General features: G+C 42.2%; 4 protein-coding genes across 9 annotated transcripts in view; 2 read left to right on the top strand and 2 right to left on the bottom strand.

The window, feature by feature from the left end:
* Window positions 1–1057: 1057 nt before the first annotated feature.
* LOC139544029 (GPN-loop GTPase 3-like) lies at window positions 1058–3856 on the top strand. The gene is made up of 8 exons (XM_071350705.1): window positions 1058–1335; window positions 1768–1876; window positions 2196–2363; window positions 2531–2655; window positions 2778–2893; window positions 3056–3152; window positions 3273–3401; window positions 3563–3856. Exons 1-8 carry the CDS (start codon window positions 1288–1290, stop codon window positions 3626–3628), a joined length of 858 nt encoding a protein of 285 aa, XP_071206806.1. The 5' UTR covers window positions 1058–1287; the 3' UTR covers window positions 3629–3856.
* Window positions 3857–3907: 51 nt separating this feature from the next.
* LOC139544030 (actin-related protein 2/3 complex subunit 3-B-like) lies at window positions 3908–6264 on the top strand. The gene is made up of 7 exons (XM_071350706.1): window positions 3908–4044; window positions 4504–4603; window positions 4900–4976; window positions 5347–5415; window positions 5579–5705; window positions 5800–5894; window positions 5994–6264. Exons 1-7 carry the CDS (start codon window positions 4039–4041, stop codon window positions 6054–6056), a joined length of 537 nt encoding a protein of 178 aa, XP_071206807.1. The 5' UTR covers window positions 3908–4038; the 3' UTR covers window positions 6057–6264.
* Window positions 6265–6648: 384 nt separating this feature from the next.
* LOC139544031 (ubiquitin-conjugating enzyme E2 G1-like) lies at window positions 6649–10560 on the bottom strand. 2 transcript variants are annotated; one of them, XM_071350709.1, is made up of 6 exons: window positions 10108–10560; window positions 9344–9446; window positions 9147–9244; window positions 7693–7871; window positions 7357–7463; window positions 6649–7172 (listed from the first exon to the last, which is right to left on the bottom strand). In XM_071350709.1, exons 3-5 carry the CDS (start codon window positions 9178–9180, stop codon window positions 7377–7379), a joined length of 300 nt encoding a protein of 99 aa, XP_071206810.1. In that variant the 5' UTR covers window positions 9181–9244; window positions 9344–9446; window positions 10108–10560; the 3' UTR covers window positions 6649–7172; window positions 7357–7376. The 2 variants fall into 2 exon arrangements, with proteins under 2 accessions (XP_071206810.1, XP_071206809.1); XM_071350708.1 differs by having other exon boundaries at window positions 9975–10292.
* Window positions 10561–12600: 2040 nt separating this feature from the next.
* Window positions 12601–21005, bottom strand: part of LOC139544028 (serine/threonine-protein kinase ULK1-like) — a 40582-nt gene continuing 32177 nt past the window's right edge. For all 5 annotated transcript variants that reach the window (XM_071350700.1, XM_071350701.1, XM_071350703.1 and 2 more), the window contains 5 exons: window positions 20745–20935; window positions 20404–20522; window positions 20053–20210; window positions 17808–17943; window positions 12601–17025 (listed from right to left, as the gene is read on the bottom strand). In XM_071350700.1, the coding sequence (XP_071206801.1) occupies window positions 16970–17025; window positions 17808–17943; window positions 20053–20210; window positions 20404–20522; window positions 20745–20935 (660 nt within the window). In that variant the 3' untranslated portion in view covers window positions 12601–16969. The remainder of the gene's footprint in view (window positions 17026–17807; window positions 17944–20052; window positions 20211–20403; window positions 20523–20744; window positions 20936–21005) is intronic.

Genomic DNA, 21005 nt, shown 5'->3' with positions numbered 1-21005 from the left:
TGTGACAGGCCAGTAGCCTGCTGAATATTTCACAGACGTGGCCCAGTGATGGCATCTGTCCTGAATTAATTTGCCGCTTTTTGGAGTGGGAATCAATTCTTTAAAACCAATTTTCAGTAGTTCCAAGCTAGCGTTCCTAATGTCGTCTGACCCCTCATGGACTATGACAGCGTGAGCCCCCAGTGATGTGATGCTTCCTACGGCTTCAGGAAAACACTACAACGTTATCCATTAATGTCAATGTGGTTTTGCTTTCCTGCTGAGACTAAGGGTCTGGTTGCCTCGGAGCTTGATGTTGACCAAGAGGCCCTAGCAAGAAGAGCGGCTGTTACTCCAAGGGAAACCACTGAACACACTGCTGCCTGCCAATATGCAACATTCTTCATTTTGATATTTGAAATATTTTGCTAAAGATGTTCCTCACTAATTTACTTGCTGTTTCCACATAATTCTTGTGCTTATTGGTTATTTTGTAATCTCACTTTTCCCGCAAATTAACGCGCTGCCACAGTCCCCGTTAGAAAACCTCGTCTCAGATTGCAATGTACATATATCATGATATTGAAAACATGTTGTTTTTCCTAAAGTTACCTCTCTTTGAATGATGAAATTCTACAATAGAAAATAGGTATTTTAATTGTCTGGTTAAAGTCCTTGAATTGACCTATTGAATGGATTTATTGACGAAGTGAATTGACCTATTCCATTACTTTATGCCAATGTTAAATTTAATTGAACGCTATAAACCAATGTAATCTATAACATTTAAATATAACATTTAAAATAATGAATTGTACTATTTCAATAAGGGACATAGACACATGATTAGAAACGTGCAATGTAATTTGTCCTATATAGGTTTCAAAGCAGATAATATTGGAGAATGACATCAAGACCATTGCACTGAGACAGCCATACCTTTTTGGCAAGATACCATCATCGTGTTTCATCCGATGCACTCTGACATAGTCTTGGCATTTTCAGCAAATATCACCTGTTTTTTCATTCAAAACCAGAAGTAGCAATAATATTAATGACTGACAAAATCCAAGTTCCTGTCGATTCTTGACATTGGCGTGTAGGTAAGATTATTTGTACGCATGCGTGACAATCTACTGCTCACTCTGGTTCGAACGATAACTGTTGGTCTTCACACAATACCCGTAGTTAGCGAATGTCTTCTGCCTGCAAGCATGTTAGCTGTGAATGTAACCGCCGACATGGTTTAGCAACATTACTGTTTAATAATTAAGCGACTAAAATAGTTTTGTGTAGTTTCAGTCCTAAATGCCTCGTTATGCTCAACTCGTGATGGGCCCCGCGGGAAGTGGAAAGGTAAGTTAACTAGTTAGCTAGCTAATGTTGTTAGCTAAAGTCGTTAGCTAGCCACAACACTTTGAAACGTTACTGTTAGCTTCAGTGGGTAGCTAGTAGCTAGCTAACGTTAAGTGTTTGCTGTTTGTTCCATGTCATTCCAAAATGTAGCTAAATGAGCAGTGCTCGGCTATGTTTTACAATTAAATCCAATTCACATATTAAAATAGTTAGCGCTTGCTAGTTTAGTTGCAACATCCAAGGTCTGAGCTACATGCACTGCCATTGACCATGACTTGTCAGTGTCAGAAATGCAGTTCCAGCACTTTTCTAATGTGCTTGTACTGTAGATGTTGCTTGATTTATCCTATTAAAAGTTATCATATCATCACGTATGTTTTTGCCACAGGTATTTCAGTCCGCTGTTGTTTATATCTCCCCTCCTCTCTGTAGAGTACCTACTGCTCTACACTGATCCAGCATGCAGAAGCCATAAACCGCTCTGTACAGGTGGTCAACCTAGACCCAGCCGCTGAACACTTTGATTACCCGGTCATGGCAGGTAAAACACATCTCTGAGGAGTTCTGTGATAGTCTTGTTTCTATTACAGTGAGTGGTGTAACGGATGTGAAATGGCTAGCTAGTTAGCGGGTACGCGCTAATAGCGTTTCAATCAGTTACGTCACTTGCTCTGAAACCTAGAAGTAGTGTTTCCCCAAGGGCTGCAAGGGCTTTTGTGGAGCGATGGGTAACGGTGCTTCGTGGGCGTCAGTTGTTGATGTGTGCAGAAGGTCCCTGGTTCGCGCCCGTGTCGGGGCGAGGGGACGGTCTAAAGTTATACTGTTACAGTGGCACTGACTGGCTGTTTTTCTACCCTCAGATATCCGGGAGCTGATTATGGTGGATGACGTGATGGAGGATGAGTCACTGAGGTTCGGCCCAAATGGAGGGCTGGTGTTCTGCATGGAGTACTTTGCCAACAACTTTGACTGGCTGGAGGAGAGCCTGGGCCACGTGGAGGATGACTACATACTGTTTGACTGTCCTGGTAAAGTGCTATTCATAGAGAGGAGCAAGGAACATGACTTTGACGTAAATGATGATGGATCTGATTTTGATGTTGAATGTGATGATGATAGTTGTTGAGAAGTTTGTGCTGATGTTGTAGTGAGAGTGGTATTGACTAAAATTATGACGGGTTGGTGATGTCTGCAGGTCAAATAGAGCTCTACACACACCTCCCTGTGATGAGGCAACTCGTAGAGCAGCTCCAGCAATGGGAGTTCCGTGTTTGTGGCGTCTTCCTGGTAGACTCGCAGTTCATGGTGGAGACCTTCAAGGTAATATGGCCACTATTAATTAACACACCTTATTCCTGATCATGCTGCCTTTTACTCTGTCAATAATATGCTCTGACGGTAGTATTTGAAGTTAATTGCAAAACAATTTTCTCCCATCCCAGTTCATATCTGGTATCATGGCTGCTTTGAGTGCCATGGTGTCTTTGGAGATTCCAACAGTCAACATAATGACTAAAATGGACCTGCTGAGTCCCAAGGCCAAAAAGGAAATTGAAAAGTAGGTGCCAGAATGAAATAATTCCTCCTTTTTATGTGTGTATCTGTCACCGTGGTCTTTGTTTATCTGATTTTGTGTGTGTCTGGCTCTGAATGCATCCTATGCACATGCTTAGCAGACCTGTATTGGCTGACACTGACAGATCTCACTCTCTCCATGTAGATACCTGGACCCAGACATGTACTCAATGATGGAGGACAACTCTGTCACCATTAGGAGCAAGAAGTTCAAGAAGCTGACCAAAGCCATCTGTGGCTTGGTAAGTTCCTGCTGTGCACACAGCCACGCTCAGAGAAAAGGCAGCAATGGTGTTAATGATTTGAATGATTTCTCAATTTGGAATTCATTAAAAATATATATATGTTTGTTTGTTTTTGAGATTGATGACTACAGCATGGTGAGATTCCTGCCATTTGACCGCACAGATGAGGAAGGCATCAACATAGTGCTTCAGCACATTGACTTTTCCATACAATACGGAGAAGACTTGGAGTTCAAGGAGCCAAAGGTAAATGCATAAAAATCCACTATGTGGACTGAAACGTATGCCTAGTGCTTAACTATAATCCTGCTTTGGGAAGTAATGTACTACATTTTTAAGTATACTAATACTAAGTGCTCTCCAACTACTTAAAACCTTTCACTCACTTTACGTTTTTCTGTCCTTAGGAGCCTGAGGAGGAGCCTGACAACACAAATTATGATGATTTATTTCAGGACAAAGTAGAGGACTGAGAGGTGACATAAGAGGCCCAGAAAGAAAAGAAGAACATTTGATGGTCAGAGGGAAATGTTAATTGCAGTATCATGCCACCTAATTATTTATTTATAGACTTAATATGTCTGTTTTAAAAATGTTATCATTTTAAGATTGTGTTTAGTGTATTGTGACCCTGATATTGTACCCCCCCCAGTTGAATATTTGGATTATATTTTTTCGAATAAAAACTATTGTAAAACAAAGTTTTCACAAGTATTGCTATGAAAATGTTAAATTGGCACCACCCTGTGGCCATTCAAATATTCTACACACCGCATCTGTCTACTTCCTGTAATTCTGTTGGGTCTAACAGGCGGAAGTAGTGTTCTGGCAAACGATACATTTTTATTTTGCTGGGTTAAAAGATTGACATTTATTTCTCAAAATGCCGGTAAGTAAATTACAATATTATGACCACCTCTTAAATGAACAACCTTTATCAAGTGTGTAGCAATACTGAAATGTGATTATTTGTATGATAATTGTGCATGTATCCACCCTAATGACGTACAGACAGAATTGCTAGCTATTGGTGATGCCTTTGCCTCCCCAGAAGAAGTTGGCTACGTAATTTGATGTACATTATTGCATGATAGCGAGACAGTAGTTGCCAATTTAAATGAAAACTAGCAAATTAACATGTTAGCGCTTGCAGCTAATATGGCTAGCTTCTAAATTAGCTCGCTAATCTGCTCTCTTGTAACTACTAGTATTACTGACAGAAGCACTGGCTTCTCATCTTGTTTATTTTTTATTTTATTTAACTAGGCAAGACAGTTAAGAACACATTCTTAATCACGAAAGGGCTATTATACTATACAAACATCAACTTTTTCAATTTGCTTCGCAGGCGTACCACTCTGGCTTGATGGATGGGGACACCAAGATGGTGGGGAACATGGCTATGCTGCCACTAAAAACCCAGTTCAAGGGCCCTGCAGCAAAAGAGAGTACGTTTCAGCTTGCAAACTCGTACCATCCACACATGGTGTTTAGAAAATAGCCTACAATAATGGACAAAGTTCATGTGTGATACAAAAAGTATTGTGATTTATAATTAAGCTATCCATACTCTTTCAACCTGCACATCAGTTTCTTTCATTCGCTTCTGACTTTGGTTGCCTGGTGGTGCATGTTTCTTCCTTATTTGGTGTCATGAGTCAGTTGCGTGGTTATTCTCTTTATTTTGAAGAACTTGTCCATCATTCCCTAACTTCCTGTATACTCAATACTCTTGTTATTTCAGCCAAAGATTCTGACATCATTGAGGAGGCCATCTACTATTTCAAAGCCAACGTCTTCTTTAAGAATTATGAAATCAAGGTAAGGGAAAACTGAATTATTTTATTGTCTATGAGTAAAATGGTGACTGTAAACGTAATGAAGTGACTTTTTTATTTTTTTTACAGTACCTACCCTTTAGGCCTCTTGCTACAGTGCTATGGCCCTAGTTTTTCAACATGCCCCAGCCTGCCTCTGAATATTGCCAATACAATATCGGCAAAACAATCTTCTCATAGCTCTGTTAGCATTCTAACCAATGCTGCCCATAAGTTGGATGGTGACTGAATCTAGGCTCTTGCATACACCTATTCATGTTGTTATCAGATAACAGATAGACTGAAGTCAGTAGTAATGAGAATACAAAAGGCTTGGTGTTTTCCTGGAGTTAACAACCTGTCCCCCTTCCCAGAACGAGGCAGACAGGACACTGATCTACGTCACCCTTTACATTTCTGAATGTCTGAAGAAGCTACAGAAGGTAACTGAATCTGATTTGATTGCCAACATGATTTTCTAATAAGCTAAATGGCTAATTAATCCAAATAACCCCTCCCTAAGTTATAGAATGTTAGGTCCTCAGAATAATGCAAAGAAATACATTTGTATTGTGAACTCCCCTCCCAAATTCGTTGTGTTTGCAGTGCAGCTCCAGGGGTCAGGGAGAGAAGGAAATGTACACTCTGGGCATCACTAACTTTCCCATCCCTGGAGAACCTGGCTTCCCTCTCAACGCCATGTATGCAAAGCCCAGCAACAAGCAGGAAGAGGGTAAGGATCATTAGCACAAGTCCTTGCAGGATGAGATGTGGGAATGCCAGTAGTACGTTAATCACTTATTTGGTCTCTGGTTGTCTCTGATCAGAGACCATGAGGGCGTACCTGCAGCAGATCCGCCAAGAGACGGGGCTGAGGCTGTGTGACCGTGTGTTTGACCCCCAGACAGACAAACCCAGCAAGGTGACTGTAATATTTGACTTTCCTATCTGTCACACTAAATCCCAATAACATTGAAATTGCAGATTACTTAATTGGACTGTGACCTATTTTCTTTTTCAGTGGTGGATGTGCTTTGTCAAGAAACAGTTCATGAACAAAAGCCTTTCAGCTCCAGGACAGTAGACAACTCAGGACGTTATTTTAAACGAATGCGAGGCAGATGGATTTTACACTGAATAAGAAGAGTACATGGACGTGCTATTGTTGTTTCATTGGTCATGTTAAGCTGGTGCTTGATGTGTCCCTGTCGATCTTTGACAAAATGTAAGAACAGCATTGTATTTTTCTTGTTAATTGTGTAAATCAACATGAAGATATTTTCAAAACTTTATTGGGCTCAAGTTATAGACATTAACTGTGGGTGTAAATGCCACAACTCATGTTAGCCTTCACATCACACAGGTAGCTCAATAGTTCTACCCATTCACAAGTTTTCTTGTTCTAACAATCCATCACCACTTCCATTAGATATTTTACACTTACGCAAAAAGCACCTCTTGGGTTCGAAATTGTTGCGGATGGCCAGTCTAAAATTAGTAAACTTTCACACAAAACACAGAGCCAAATCTAAAATAAGATTACTTTTCTGTGTACATGTTAACGTGACCAAAGCTAAAATGATTCACTCACAAGAATAGACAATCTAAGCTATAACAGCAAGGAGAATTCACCCGTAAGTACAACTAATTTGATACAGTACATATTTACAAAAAAATAAAATTTTAGAGATGATCTTTATTACAAAAAAATATTCTCTGTTCATCATGCTAATGTTTTTGGTTTATCCCCAAAAATACATTGATCAAACGCAGATGTTGACATCACTGGAGACAGTTTCCTTTGCTTACAGGGAAACAACTTAAGGCAGTGTACTGACCCCTTTGAAAGGACTTTGCAGAACACGAGGGGATGGGCTTCCAGAGGTATAGAACGGGCAACAATCTCTTCAAATACTCCAAAATTGCATAAGAGACAAGTCTAAAATAGATGGCTCAGTGGCAGGTTGAAAATAAGGAATAAGCTCATCAAAACAAAAACCACACATCTTGAATTGTCATTATCTAAATAAATAAGTATAAGGTGAGAGAACTGGACAATAACCATGAGGGATATTTACTTGACCCTATTTACACAACTAAAAAGGGCTGGCTTTTTATTCCACATCTTAAGAGCAGAACACTGGTGCAAAAGTCTTTATTGAAGAGTGACATGATGTATCCGCCATGGTAAAAATTTCAGCTAAAAAAAGAAAGAACAGTTAGCTTGCAGACATAAAATAAACAGACAATCAAAGGAGCATCAAGACTGACTAGGAAACACATAATGGAAGATTATTTAGTGACCAACCAAGGCACTGAATGGGTCTCACTTTCTGCAACATGAGTGTGAGATTATAGCTGTGTGGATCCAGAAAGGGACTCACTGGGTTTGTGTCGAGGGGTCCTAGTCAAACGCCATCTCCTGACTCTTTCGTACACAGCGAGCCACCTTCCTCTTGAACTCTCCGCAAGGATCCTCTCGCCATTCCTTCTGCAGGGCACAATACAACTGTACATCAAAACCCTGGGTTTAACAATCACTACAATCAACTAAATGGTGGTGTATCCCTCACCACTACCAAATATCAAGACATATCATGAGCAGTGAAATTCCACATTGAGACCATAAAAACAAACTAGCACCATAATTTCAGCTTTTTCTAACTGAATGGAATGCATATTTCCCCCGTCAGTGTATGTTTGAATTTATGGGACTTAACGGCTGCGTCCACGTTGGCGGGTGAGTCGCCGTTCGGGTCAGCCAGCATGGAGATGACACTGATCATGATGGTCTCTACAGTGTGGATGGGCAGCCAGCGCTCCTCAGGCTTCTCATAGCCAAACTTGTCCTCTCCGGGCTCGTGCAGAATGGAGATACACACGTCACCATTCTTTGCCACTGTGAGAGAGAGGAGAGGGGGAGGACAGGAATCATAACCTGTGCTGACCAGCTGACAAACACAGATCTTTAGCTAGATGTATAGCACGTAAAACAAAAATGACTTGAAATAAAACTGAAGACAAACTCAATGTCAAATACATTCTTCTGTACGGATCTGAAACATGGATAACTACTACAAACATGCTCAACAAACTAAAGTCATTCATTAACCACCGTCTTAGACGACTTCTGGGAGTCCACTGGCCAGACTGCATCAGCAACATCAGGCGGTGGGAAATTAAAAAAAACAGGTCCCAATAGAAGCACAACTTAAGAGGAGGAAGCGGTGCTGGATAGGACAGACTAAGAAGAAACAATAAATCAACCACAAAACGGGCCCTAACATGGAACCCACAAGGCAAACGCTAACGAGGAAGACCGAAAACCACCTAGAGACCAAGCACAGAGCAGATGGTCTGACATCGCTAGGCCTAGAGAGGATAGCAGATTTTATTTTTAACCTTCATTTCACCAGGCAAGTCAAAGAACAAATTCTTATTTACAATGACAGCCTAGCAAGAGACCTATGGGGACGGACTGGGATAAACAATTTAAATGTAGGACAAAACACACATCACAACAAGAGACACCACAACATAAAGAGAGACCTAAGACAACACAACATGGCAGCACAAACATTGTTAGGCACAGACAACAGCACAAAATTGTAGAGACAAAAACACATGACGCAGCCACAAGTGTCAGTAAGAGTGTAGAGATGGAGATAAAACTGTCCAGTTTGAGTGTTTCTTTGCAGCTCGTTGCTGTGGCTAGCTGTAGGGAACTGAAAAGAGGAGCGATCCAGGGATGTGGGCCTTTAACAGAATGTGACTGTCAGAATGGGTGCTGTATGTGGAAGATGAGGGTTGCTGTAGGTATCTCAGACAGGGGGAGTGAGGCCCAAGAGGGTTTTTATAAATAAGCATCAACCAGTGGGTCTTGCACCGGTATACAGAGGGCCAGTTTACAGAGGAGTACAGAGTGCAGTGATGTGTCCATTGGTGGAAAATCTGATGGCCGAAGAGTAAAGAACACCTAGCTGCTCAAGAGCACCCTTACCTGCCGATCTATAAATTATGTGTCCACAATCTAGAATCTAAATCTGGGTTAGTTTGGCAGCTGGGGTGAAAGTGGAGCGAGCACAGAAAGGGATGGAAGCATTCCACGATGGCCTATGTTCCACAAGGAATACAAAGGCCTAAGTAAGTAAGAATAGCACATGAAACCAATTACCATTGGGATGCCATATTTCTGTGATGAACTTCATCTTCGGGGGCCTATGAGGGTAGTCATGGGGAAAGGTCAGGTAGGCTTTAAAGAAACCACCCTCACTGTAAAGAGAAGATGAGAAAATCTGTCAAATCAGTTGGACGGAAGCTAAGTAGGCAAATGACTTTTCCAAACACACGAGGTTAGTAAAACACACTCACAATAATGTATCTTGAGGGCCAATAACGACCACCTCCCACTGATGGATGTCATCATCGTCTATGAGACCGGCAGAAAATCCCTCAACGGGGTTCTTGTTGAGCTCTAAAAAGATTAAACAAACACGCTGAAGTTACCCAATACCCCAGCCTTGAAAATGTGCTTTACTTGTAACGTTAACCATGCGTGTTGTCAAGCTTTTCTCAAACATCCTACTGGAATTCAACTAACTTCGTTAGTTAGCTAACGCGGACCAGTTACAATGGAAGCGTATTTAGTTTGAGACAGCTGGCTTTGAAGTGACGTACCTGGTACACTACTCCACAAGCCTTAGCAAAATAGCTACTAACGTGTTAACGTTACTATCAATGTTGTGTTTCGCTAGTTAACTAGCGCTACAAGCAAAGAAGTGGTATGTTACGCGTTAGCTAGCTAAACATTTATCAGCTGTGAATTTGCATTGCGTAGCTACTAGCCGTAAATAGCTAACTAAGTTGACATATTCAATACAAGCAAAACAAACATAATTCGATTACAAGTGATTAGCCACTAACGTTAGGTAGAAAGTTAACGATAAAAAGCGTGGTAGTTTAACGTTAAGTTAGCTAACGGTTGTGTAGCGAGCTATTTTACCTGCCAGTTGTTTTCGAAGCAACAGTGATGATTGATCAGTCATTTTATGTGGATTAGTTGCGCTAACTATATAGACAACGACCTGACCTGCCTCTAACATGAAATATAACACAACAAAGAATTTGAGAGATACCTAACTACAGTAGCCTGCTTCCGATGTTAGAATAAGGCCTATTTGGTTGATCGTTTCACGCAGGGATGCACAGCTTGTTACACGGCTAGGCTAGCAAAAGCCCCAAACAAACACCGCATGCGCCTTGCTCGTATTCTTCTTCGAGGTTTATTGCCAGACTACACTCATTAGATAGATGTATTGCCGCCACCTATTTTACGCGGTAGTAAAAATACCCCAGAAACAAAATATGTTTTGGATGAACAAATTCATACTAATTACCAAAAACAAAAAAACACTAAGCAAATGCACGCTACATTTCAAACAAAACACTGTACTCCTTCAGTAGGATTTAAATGCCTATTCAGATCCATTCACAGCACAGTAACCTCTTCATTCAGTAGTCAGTGTAACATTTCGGCTGTAAAGACCCAGAAATCTATTTGCCGCTTTCACAACGATGTCAAGCTTCTTAGATTTTTGATTAGTTTGACTAGTGCAATTTATCGCTTGCACTATAAACGCAACAAAGTCCACCTTCACTGTTCGTGTGTCGGGATCCTTCTCCTGCATGGCATTCACTGCAGATGTGGGACATCCACTACCATCTCTACTCTACTCACTCATTCAGCAATTTTCACTGTCTCTACATAGAAAACCTGCTTGATAGTCCTGATCCTAGCTACTGTGACCTTCATCCTTACAGGGCACTCCGGGGACTTGGGAACGTGATTCCCATCACAACTACAGAAACATGCTTAATCTGACTCTTCAACTACTACATATTTATCTATTAACACTTTCCACGTGTCCAATGTTTTACATTTGTACCACTGCAGCAATTTCTGTACATAGGGTCTCACAGCATATTTCACATACCCAACTTTTACATAAATCGGGAGAACCACTTAATCAAACGACAGTAAAACCGATAGGCTTAGTTCCTTCTTTCCGTCTATCAGTCGATTTAAGCGACGTGCATCTACCACTCCTGTAATGTTATCCCCAAACCACACAGCCTCTATGTCCAACGTGAAACAAAAGATAACACCTTTAACCGGTGCCCTACTCTGAAACGCCAAGAAGATGTTTCTTCATGGAACATTACCTTCTTTATATCTTGAAATTATAACATGCCAATGGATACATTATACTCAACCAAAAATATAAATGCAACGTAAAGTGTTGGCCCCATGTTTCATGAGCTGAAATAAAAGATACCATACATTTTCCATACACACAAAAAGCTTATTTCTCTCAAATTTTGTGCACAAATTTGTTTACATCCCTGTCAGTGAGCATTTCTCCTTTGCCAAGATAATCCATCCACCTGACAGTTGTGGCATATCAAGAAACTGACTAAACAGCATGGCCATTACACAGGTGCACCTTGTGCTAGGGACAATAAAAGGCCACTCTAAAATGTGGTTTTCTCAAACAACCCAATGCCACAGATGTCTCAAGTTTTGAAGGAGCATGCCATTGGCATGCTGACTGCAGGAATGTCCACCAGAGCTGTTTCCAGAGAATTTAATGTTCATTTCTCTACCGTAGGCCACCTCCAACTTAATTTTAGAGAATTTGGAAGTATGTCCAACTGTCCTCACAACCGCCAACCACATGTAACCACGCCAGCCCAGGACCTCCACTTCCGGCTTCTTCACCTGCAGGATGGTCTGGGACCAGCCACCTGGACAGCTGATGAAATTGTGAGTTTGCACAAGCGAAGAATTTCTGCACAAACTGTCAAAAACCACCTCAGGGAAGCTCATCTGTGTGCTCGTCGTCCTCACCAGGGTCTTGACCTGACTGCAGTTTGGCGTCGTAACCCACTTTAGTGGGCAAATGCTCACCTTCGATGGCCACTGGAGCAGTGTTCTTTTTATGGATGAATCCTGGTTTCAACTGTACCGAGCAGATGGCAAACAGCGTAGCGTGTATGGCGTTGCATGGACAAACAGTTTGCTGATATAAATGTTGTGAACAGAGATCCCCATGGTGGCAGTTGGGTTATGGTATGGGCAGCCATAAGCTACGGACAACAAACACAATTGCATTATATCAATGGCAATTTGAATGCACAGAGATACCGTGATGAGATCCTGAGGCCCATTGTCATGCCATTCAGCATGATAATGCATGGCCCATGTCACAAGGATCTGTACAGAATTCCTGGAAGCTGAAAATGTCCCAGTTTTTCCATGGACTGCATACTCACCAGATATGTCACCCATTGAGCATGTTTGAGATGCTCTGGATCGACAACATTGTTCAAGTTCCAGCCAATATCCAGGAACTTCACACAGCCATTGAAGAGTGGGAAAATATTCTACAGGCCAGGTCACACCAAATACTGACTGGTTTTCTGATCCATACAGCTACCTTTTTTTTTTAAGGTTCTTGTGACCAACTGTTCTATATCTGTATTTCTAGTCATGTGAAATCCATTGATTAGTGTCTAATTTATTTATTTCAATTGACTGATTTCCTTATATGAACTGTAAGTCAGTAAAATCTTTGAAATTGTTGTTTCTATTTTTATTCAGTATACAATAATGTTATAAGTATAGAAGTAGCTAGACTAACAACCTTTCAATTACATTTCAGAGTTTGTTGCACACCTCCAGAAGTATAACATTGTAACTTCAACTTCCTAGAATATAAAACAATCAAATTAACCACATGCACTAATAAAACAAATAATAACTTAATTTCTTGCACAATTTTATTATTTTAAACCCAAAAATGATACATCACACAGACATTTAAATGTGTATAGTTCTTTATCTTCTACAGGCTTAAATGTACAACAGTCAGAGATATACAGTGAGCTCCAAAAGTACAGTGACACATTTGTTGTTTTGGCTCTGTACTCCAGAACTTTGGATTTGAAATGATACAATGACTGAGGTTAAAGTGCAGACTGTCAGCTTCCATTTGAGGGTATTAACCGTTTAGAAATTACATCACTTTTTGTACATTGTCTCCCCATTTTAGAGGACCAAAAGTATTGGGACAAATTGACTTATGTGTATTAAAGTAGTCAAAAGTGTAGTATTTGGTCCCATATTAATAGAACGCAATGATTACATCAAGTTTGTGACTCTACAAACTTGTGGATTTGTTGTTTGATTATTTTGTGCCCAATAGAAATGAATGCTAAATTATGTATTGTGTAATTTGAGTCACTTTTATTTGATATTTGTGCATCTGTAACTTTCCCACTCATCATTATTCAGGAGTATCCATAATCATAGTAGCATCCACATGAATGTAGAAGTGTTCAGAATATATTCTATTCTTATTTACAATAAAAGTGACTCCAAAATGACAATACATTATTTACCATTTCTAATCGGGCACAAAATAATCTGAAACACAACCAAAACAAACAGCAAATGCGTCCAACAAGTTTGTAGACTCACACACTTGACGTAATCCCGGTGTGCTAGGAATATGGGACCAACTAACAAAACGTTTGACTACTTTAATATACGTATAAGTGGCACCTTAATTGGGGAGAATGGGCTGGAGCGGAACTAGTGGACTGGTATCAAATACATTAAACACATGGTTTCCATGTGTTTGATGCCATTCCATTTGCTCTGTTTCGGCTATTATTATGAGTTGTTCTCCCCTCAGCAGCCTCCTGTGAATTTTGTCCCAATACTTTTGGTCCTCTAAAATGTACAAAAAGTGCTGTAATTTCTAAACGGTTCATTGACACGATATAGATGAAAATACCCTCAAATTAAAGCTGACAGTCTGCACTTTAACCTTGTAGTCATTGTATAATTTCAAATCCCCCCCAAAAAGTGTCACTACTAGTGTCACTAATACTTTTGGAGCTCACTGTAACTCTGTAACTCTGACTAAAATCTAGAATTTACTGTAGGGAAACGTAGTATTTGTTCTAATACTATTCTTTGGAAAGATGTGTGTGTGGGGGGGGATTCTGTCCATGCTTTGTAATATAAACACATTCAGAGCAATAACTTACTTTAGAATTCTTATTTACAAGTGATACAGAGTCTGAGATAGTAAGGTAAATTAGCAGTGTGGAACAAACTTGCAGGTATACTGCATTTATAAAGCATAGAAGCAAAAACTGCAAACCTCTCAAGTTGTATGGCAAAACCTTGTTTTTTCAGTGATATCGGTTATGAAAGTGGGCGTGTATTTTTAGTGTCACCTAAGCATTGGCGTGCAGATCAAGCTTTTACGTCATGGGCTTTTTCAATTAACCACCTTCTAAGTTGTAATTCTTCTACAGAGTGACAGATTTGACATTTATGTGGCTTTAGGTTACTAATCGTAAGAAACAAAACAAAAAAGTGACACATGCATAAAAAGCTTAAAGGTCTACCATTGCCTTGCTACCAGCCACTCGTTGAACATTTCCCACTTTATACTAGCTGATCAGTAGGAATCACACTGGGTGACAAGAAGCATATGGGTCACTAGACATGACATAATCTGGAATGTGTATAATATAAACTAGACATTAATGCATTGACATACGCTGTATGCAAATGAAACATTTCAGAGTAAGAAAAAATATTTTTTTTACTGACTGGTGAAAGGAAAAGGCAAGAAAGCATCTATGGGGAAACCAAAATATTCAGACAATCTTCACAGGGGAAAATGCTCCCTTCCTCATACTGCTCTACCCATGACGAACAAGGCGATTAGGTCGGATCCATAGCTCGATATGCAACAGAGCTGCAGGACTGCTCTCGTTTCTGTTAGTTCCCTGTAGTGAGGAAATATAAAAGCTATTCACTCTTTCACAAACACTGTTTCACACAAATGCATACACGAAACACGCAAGCTTCTTGGAGTGGGTAGAAGTTGCTTCTAACCACTGGTCCATTGCACTGTCAGATATATTGTCAGATATTTTATCTATCCCCAAATTGTTATTGCTGGGGTTACAATGATGTGGTCCTAGAGCTGTGGTTAGGGAAACATCCACCCACCCCAGGCAAAACTCTTTCCAGCAAATATAAATTTAACAACCGATACACTACAATTTGATAAACTCCAAGCATCAGTCCTCATTTTGGCTACTGTGAAAGGAAACAAACACACTCAATACAACAAATATTTTTTCAGTGTACAAATGTAGCGGCTTTTTCTCAAAGGCACCTTTCAAAATTTAATAGCTTATGACATTTCCCTGTCAAGATTCAGACACCCATCACACTTAGACATCTGACTATGAATAAACCTAAAACAAAACCGCCTAAAACGACAATAAAACCCATAGAAATGACTCTATATAAACTGAAATCTCTCCTAATATGTACATGAAAAACGGAACATATAATGTTTCATGTACATCTTCTAAGTCACCTTCACTCTTCTTTCTGTACAGTACTGATAAACCTCAACACAGTGCTATAACACCAGTAAGCAATCACTGGTGTAGTCCAGTCACAGGGGCTGCTACTCTACTGCCAACATGTCTTACAAACTGATTGTGATTTCTGTACTCCGATAAGAAGTTTGAATGGGAAAATATGCAATAAATAAAGCTCAACTAAATCTCACGTGTTTGGTCAGAGATCAGTGCAAATTGGTTTATTTTTCAATTCAAGCAATATCCATTTGTCTGATTGGTCTACAAAGTGCTATTCCTGGTCTTTACTGGTTAAAATAACAATATTTGCTACAAACTTCAGGAAATATTAATAAGACGATCCATCTCAAGCACTCAGACTAAAAAGCTCAATGGGGTTTATGCAGTTCCAGCTGTTCTTCCACCATGGCAGCCATATCAAACAATTTGGTCAAAAGGAAATGCTCAGTGAGGTCCATTTCCTGTCAAGGCCCAGAAGTGGCACATACAGCAATTCTCTCTACATTCTCCTGGTTTATGGTAAAAAAAATCTATCTGCTGGGTCCAAAAGGGCAACATTCTCATTCTTAATACGGCAAAATTAGCGTCAACAAATTGTCACAGACAGGGATGAATAAAGTACAATACTTCTGTAACAGCACCTTTATATGGTTCTATCACAGGAATGTACATTAAGCTGGGTCAATAACACACAACATTTTTCTCTCCACACACAGGCCTGTGGGCTGTGACAGGCCATACAATTGTGTTAACGCTCTTTTAAACCCCTCCTGGTTTCCTTGAAAACGACAAAAAAAATAAATCTATGTAAACCATCAAAGAAACCAACAAGAGGCAAACAGATGGTTGACAAGTTAAGCCCACTCACTGTAATATCCGCTATACTATTGTCCACACATCACCATTACAAGCCAAACTAAAAATAGCACAACTATTCTCGATGCCCCACGTAGGGGTTGAGATTAACATTTTTACACAGAGTGGCTTCTTATCGAGTGATACCTCATGTCTTAAGAGGAGTGAGGGTCTATTTGTGATTGCTTAGCGCTGAATTATTGACAGGATCAAATGGAGCATGCCTGTGACTGCAGTAGAATCCTCCGGCAGACTGCTTGGCTGTGATTGCTCAGGGCAGCGTTACTGACGGTAAGAGGCTGTGTGTATGGGACACTGCACAGAAATGAATAGCTAACACACTCAGTCCGTGTAGTGGGGTCCTGTCTGACACACGGAGGAGTGTGTAGTGGCCTTCTCACAAGCCCTTCATCTCCAACATCAACCAGGCAGTCACAGGCTCCACTGTGAGTATGAGAGACCAGCTTCACCAGTCCCAAGCATACCCAGTCCAGGCCCTTCATAACACACACACACCCCACTGGCTGGCATCTCCATGGAAACTAGAGGGTGGAGGGAGGATACTGAGTTGGTAGGGAGGGGGTCAGGTTGAATGGGCATGGTGGTGTCTGTCCAGAATGACTGACATCATAGTTTAGCAGCAGCCATGGGTGCTGAGCAGAGTCCTCAGACGCAGAGCCCTGACTGTAGTGCTGTGAGGCGACGCTCGATGCACTCCTTACCTGCAGAGAGAGAACGGGGGGGATGGGGGTTTAGAAGCAGTAGTAATCAATGGATATGGTCAAAGGGACAAGTCACTGAGCTAAGTAAACAACAGTATTCTTCCAACACTATTTAGTGTGAAATTGCATTCCTGTAGTCATGGAAATAAAATGGTGTTCTATGAAGATATATGTTCCTTTATTATTTCCCCCTAACCCTATCACTCCTCCCGATTGGAGAAAACTAATGGACAACAATACTTAGGCTTCTACTTCCAACTATACATACATTTTACAGACACAGTATATTTAAGCAATAAGGCACGAGGTGTGGTATATGGCCAATGTTCTGTTCTTATGCACAACGAAGCGCGGAGTGCCTGGACACAGACCTTAGTCGTCGTATATTGGCCATATATCACAAACCCCACCGAGGTGCCTTATTGGTATTATAAACTGGTTACCAACGTAATTAGAGCAGTAAAAATAAATGTTTTGTCATACCCGTGGTATACGGTCTGATTATAAACCAACCAGTTTATAATTTACATTCGTTCTCTTTTGTTTATTTAATCCCATCCTTCAGCTACCCTCAACCCCTCCCATCTATCTCTGAAGACCATCCAGTTTTGATTTCTAGCTGCCATATATTTTTTCCACTGTGCTGTTTCACAAAAGTTCTGAACCTTCCTATTCTCATGGTTTCTACAGATTGTAAATTAAAAATACACATTTTTGCTAAGAGTATTTTGCTACCCCAGTTCTAGGTAAGGGGTTGTGGTGAGAGATGAGAGGTGACTTGCATTTGCTAACGCTGAGGATGTCTTCATGCTCGGTGAGGAGCAGGGACAGGCCCTCCATCAGCAGCAGGGCCTTGTGGTAGCGCTGCACCGACGCCTCCCCCTGGTGGAACATCTCATCCAGAGCAGCAGCCTGCACCTGGGGAGAGACAGAGGGGGAGAGAGACAGAGGGGGAGAGAGACAGAGGGGGAGAGAGACAGAGGGGGAGAGAGACAGAGGGGGAGAGAGACAGAGGGGGAGAGAGACAGAGGGGGAGAGAGACAGAGGGGGAGAGAGACAGAGGGGGAGAGAGACAGAGGGGGAGAGAGACAGAGGGGGAGAGAGACAGAGGGGGAGAGAGACAGAGGGGGAGACAGAGGGCAAAGTCAGAGAGGAGAGAGGAATAATGCCACGATAAAGGTTTGTAAATGGGTTTGAATACAAGGGATTCCATTTGGAAGTATGGGTGAATAATAGCAAAGATCTTAATCATACTCCTTCTTATCAGGTTAACTCAAATATCACTTTATGACAGCTACACACTACATGCACGTGGCTGATGAAAACATGTAGCTATGTAAATGGTGAAACGAGTCAACCACAAGCCTAGTAGAGGGTGAAGAAGCGATCAGATGCTGAGATGACAGAAACGGTGTTGAGCTGAACACAGTGTCTCCCTCACCATCTGAACGGTGTTGAGCTGAACACAGTGTCTCCCTCACCATCTGAACGGTGTTGAGCTGAACACAGTGTCTCCCTCACCATCTGAACGGTGTTGAGCTGAACACAGTATCTCCCTCACCATCTGAACGGTGTTGAGCTGAACACAGTGTCTCCCTCACCATCTGAACGGTGTTGAGCTGAACACAGTGTCTCCCTCACCATCTGAACGGTGTTGCGCTGAACACAGTGTCTCCCTCACCATCTGAACGGTGTTGAGCTGAACACAGTGTCTCCCTCACCATCTGAACGGTGTTGAGCTGAACACAGTGTCTCCCTCACCATCTGAACAGTGTTGAGCTGAACAGTGTCTCCCTCACCATCTGAACAGTGTTGAGCTGAACACAGTATCTCCCTCACCATCTGAAAGGTGTTGAGCTGAACACAGTGTTTCCCTCACCATCTGAACGGTGTTGAGCTGAACACAGTGTCTCCCTCACCATCTGAACGGTGTTGAGCTGAACACAGTGTCTCCCTCACCATCTGAACGGTGTTGAGCTGAACACAGTGTCTCCCTCACCATCTGAACGGTGTTGAGCTGAACACAGTATCTCCCTCACCATCTGAACGGTGTTGAGCTGAACACAGCTTCTCCCTCACCATCTGAACGGTGTTGAGCTGAACACAGCTTCTCCCTCACCATCTGAACGGTGTTGAGCTGAACACAGCTTCTCCCTCACCATCTGAACGGTGTGGCTGAACACAGTATCTCCCTCACCATCTGAACGGTGTTGAGCTGAACACAGCTTCTCCCTCACCATCTGAACGGTGTGGCTGAACACAGTATCTCCCTCACCATCTGAACGGTGTTGAGCTGAACACAGTATCTCCCTCACCATCTGAACGGTGTTGAGCTGAACACAGTATCTCCCTCACCATCTGAACGGTGTTGAGCTGAACACAGTATCTCCCTCACCATCTGAACGGTGTTGAGCTGAACACAGTTTCTCCCTCACCATCTGAATGGTGTTGAGCTGAACATAGCGTCTCCCTCACCATCTGAATGGTGTTGAGCTGAACACAGTGTCTCCCTCACCATCTGAACGGTGTTGAGCTGAACACAGTGTCTCCCTCACCATCTGAACGGTGTTGAGCTGAACACAGTATCTCCCTCACCATCTGAACGGTGTTGAGCTGAACACAGTGTCTCCCTCACCATCTGAACGGTGTTGAGCTGAACACAGTGTCTCCCTCACCATCTGAACGGTGTTGAGCTGAACACAGTGTCTCCCTCACCATCTGAACGGTGTTGAGCTGAACACAGTATCTCCCTCACCATCTGAACGGTGTGGCTGAACACAGTGTGTCCCTCACCATCTGAACGGTGTTGAGCTGAACACAGTGTCTCCCTCACCATCTGAACGGTGTGGCTGAACACAGTATCTCCCTCACCATCTGAACGGTGTTGAGCTGAACACAGTATCTCCCTCACCATCTGAACGGTGTGGCTGAACACAGTGTCTCCCTTACCACCTGAACGGTGTGGCTGAACACAGTGTCTCCCTCACCATCTGAACGGTGTTGAGCTGAACACAGTGTCTCCCTCACCATCTGAACGGTGTGGCTGAAGAGCAGCCTCTCAGCGGTGATGGTGTTAATGTGGTCCATGAGACGGTGCTTCCTAGAGAAGAAGCGCTCCAGCCGGGCGTTGAGGGAGAGGCAGGACGACACGCTGGACTTGAAAAGCTTGTTCAGTCTCTTCACCACTAAACACACAGTCACAGAGGAACAGTGTTATATACAGGACAGAGAGCCTACCTACTCCAAGTAGTGTTGGGCTCAAGAATATTTACTGATATATCATCTACTACTTAGGTTTAATGTTATATCCTCCTGTAAATGTTGGCTTTAAATTTTGGCTTCTCCAATCAGCCATGTTCTAAGGTTGTTGGGTCTTACCTTGTTTGACAGTAGCAGAGGGGTACAGTTTGCCCTGTTTGATGCGCTCCATGGCTGTGTGTAAGGCAGACGACAGGAGCTCTGCAGTCTTCATGTACAACACCAGCTGCTCCGCATAGCTGAGACACAAACACAGATCAGACTCATGGCAAGTTTTTTTTAGCTAGTGCTACAGTCATCGCAAAGTGTCTCTGAATGTCAAAGTGAGCAGTAAACAAGTCTGACTTGCTTTTATCATCCATTTGTAAAGAGCTCCTCTTCCATAAAAAGGAAATACTGTACAAAGTCGTTTCAGTAATAGTGGTAGAACTGATTGAGCTTTATTGGCTGGTGGCTCTCACCTCCACTCCCGGCTGAGGGAGCTGATCTGGTCTGCCACCAGGCTCTGCTGCTGCAGGAGGGAGGGTGGGGAGGTGTCCCCTTGCGCCGCCACAGCTCCAGCCCCGGTCCCCCTGACTCCCGCCACCTCCATCAGACAGCAGGCAAAGTCCAGGGTGAAGCGAAGGCTCCTCAGGGTCTCTGTGTGCTCCTGCTGCTCTCAGACAGTCAGAGGGAGAGAGAGAGACAAGGTCACTCACATTGACCACTACAAAGTTCGCTAT

The sequence above is a fragment of the Salvelinus alpinus genome, chromosome 18 (assembly GCF_045679555.1).
Source record: "Salvelinus alpinus chromosome 18, SLU_Salpinus.1, whole genome shotgun sequence".
In the NCBI taxonomy this organism is placed as follows: Eukaryota; Metazoa; Chordata; class Actinopteri; order Salmoniformes; family Salmonidae; genus Salvelinus; species Salvelinus alpinus.
This window is presented reverse-complemented; position numbering and strand designations above follow the sequence as displayed.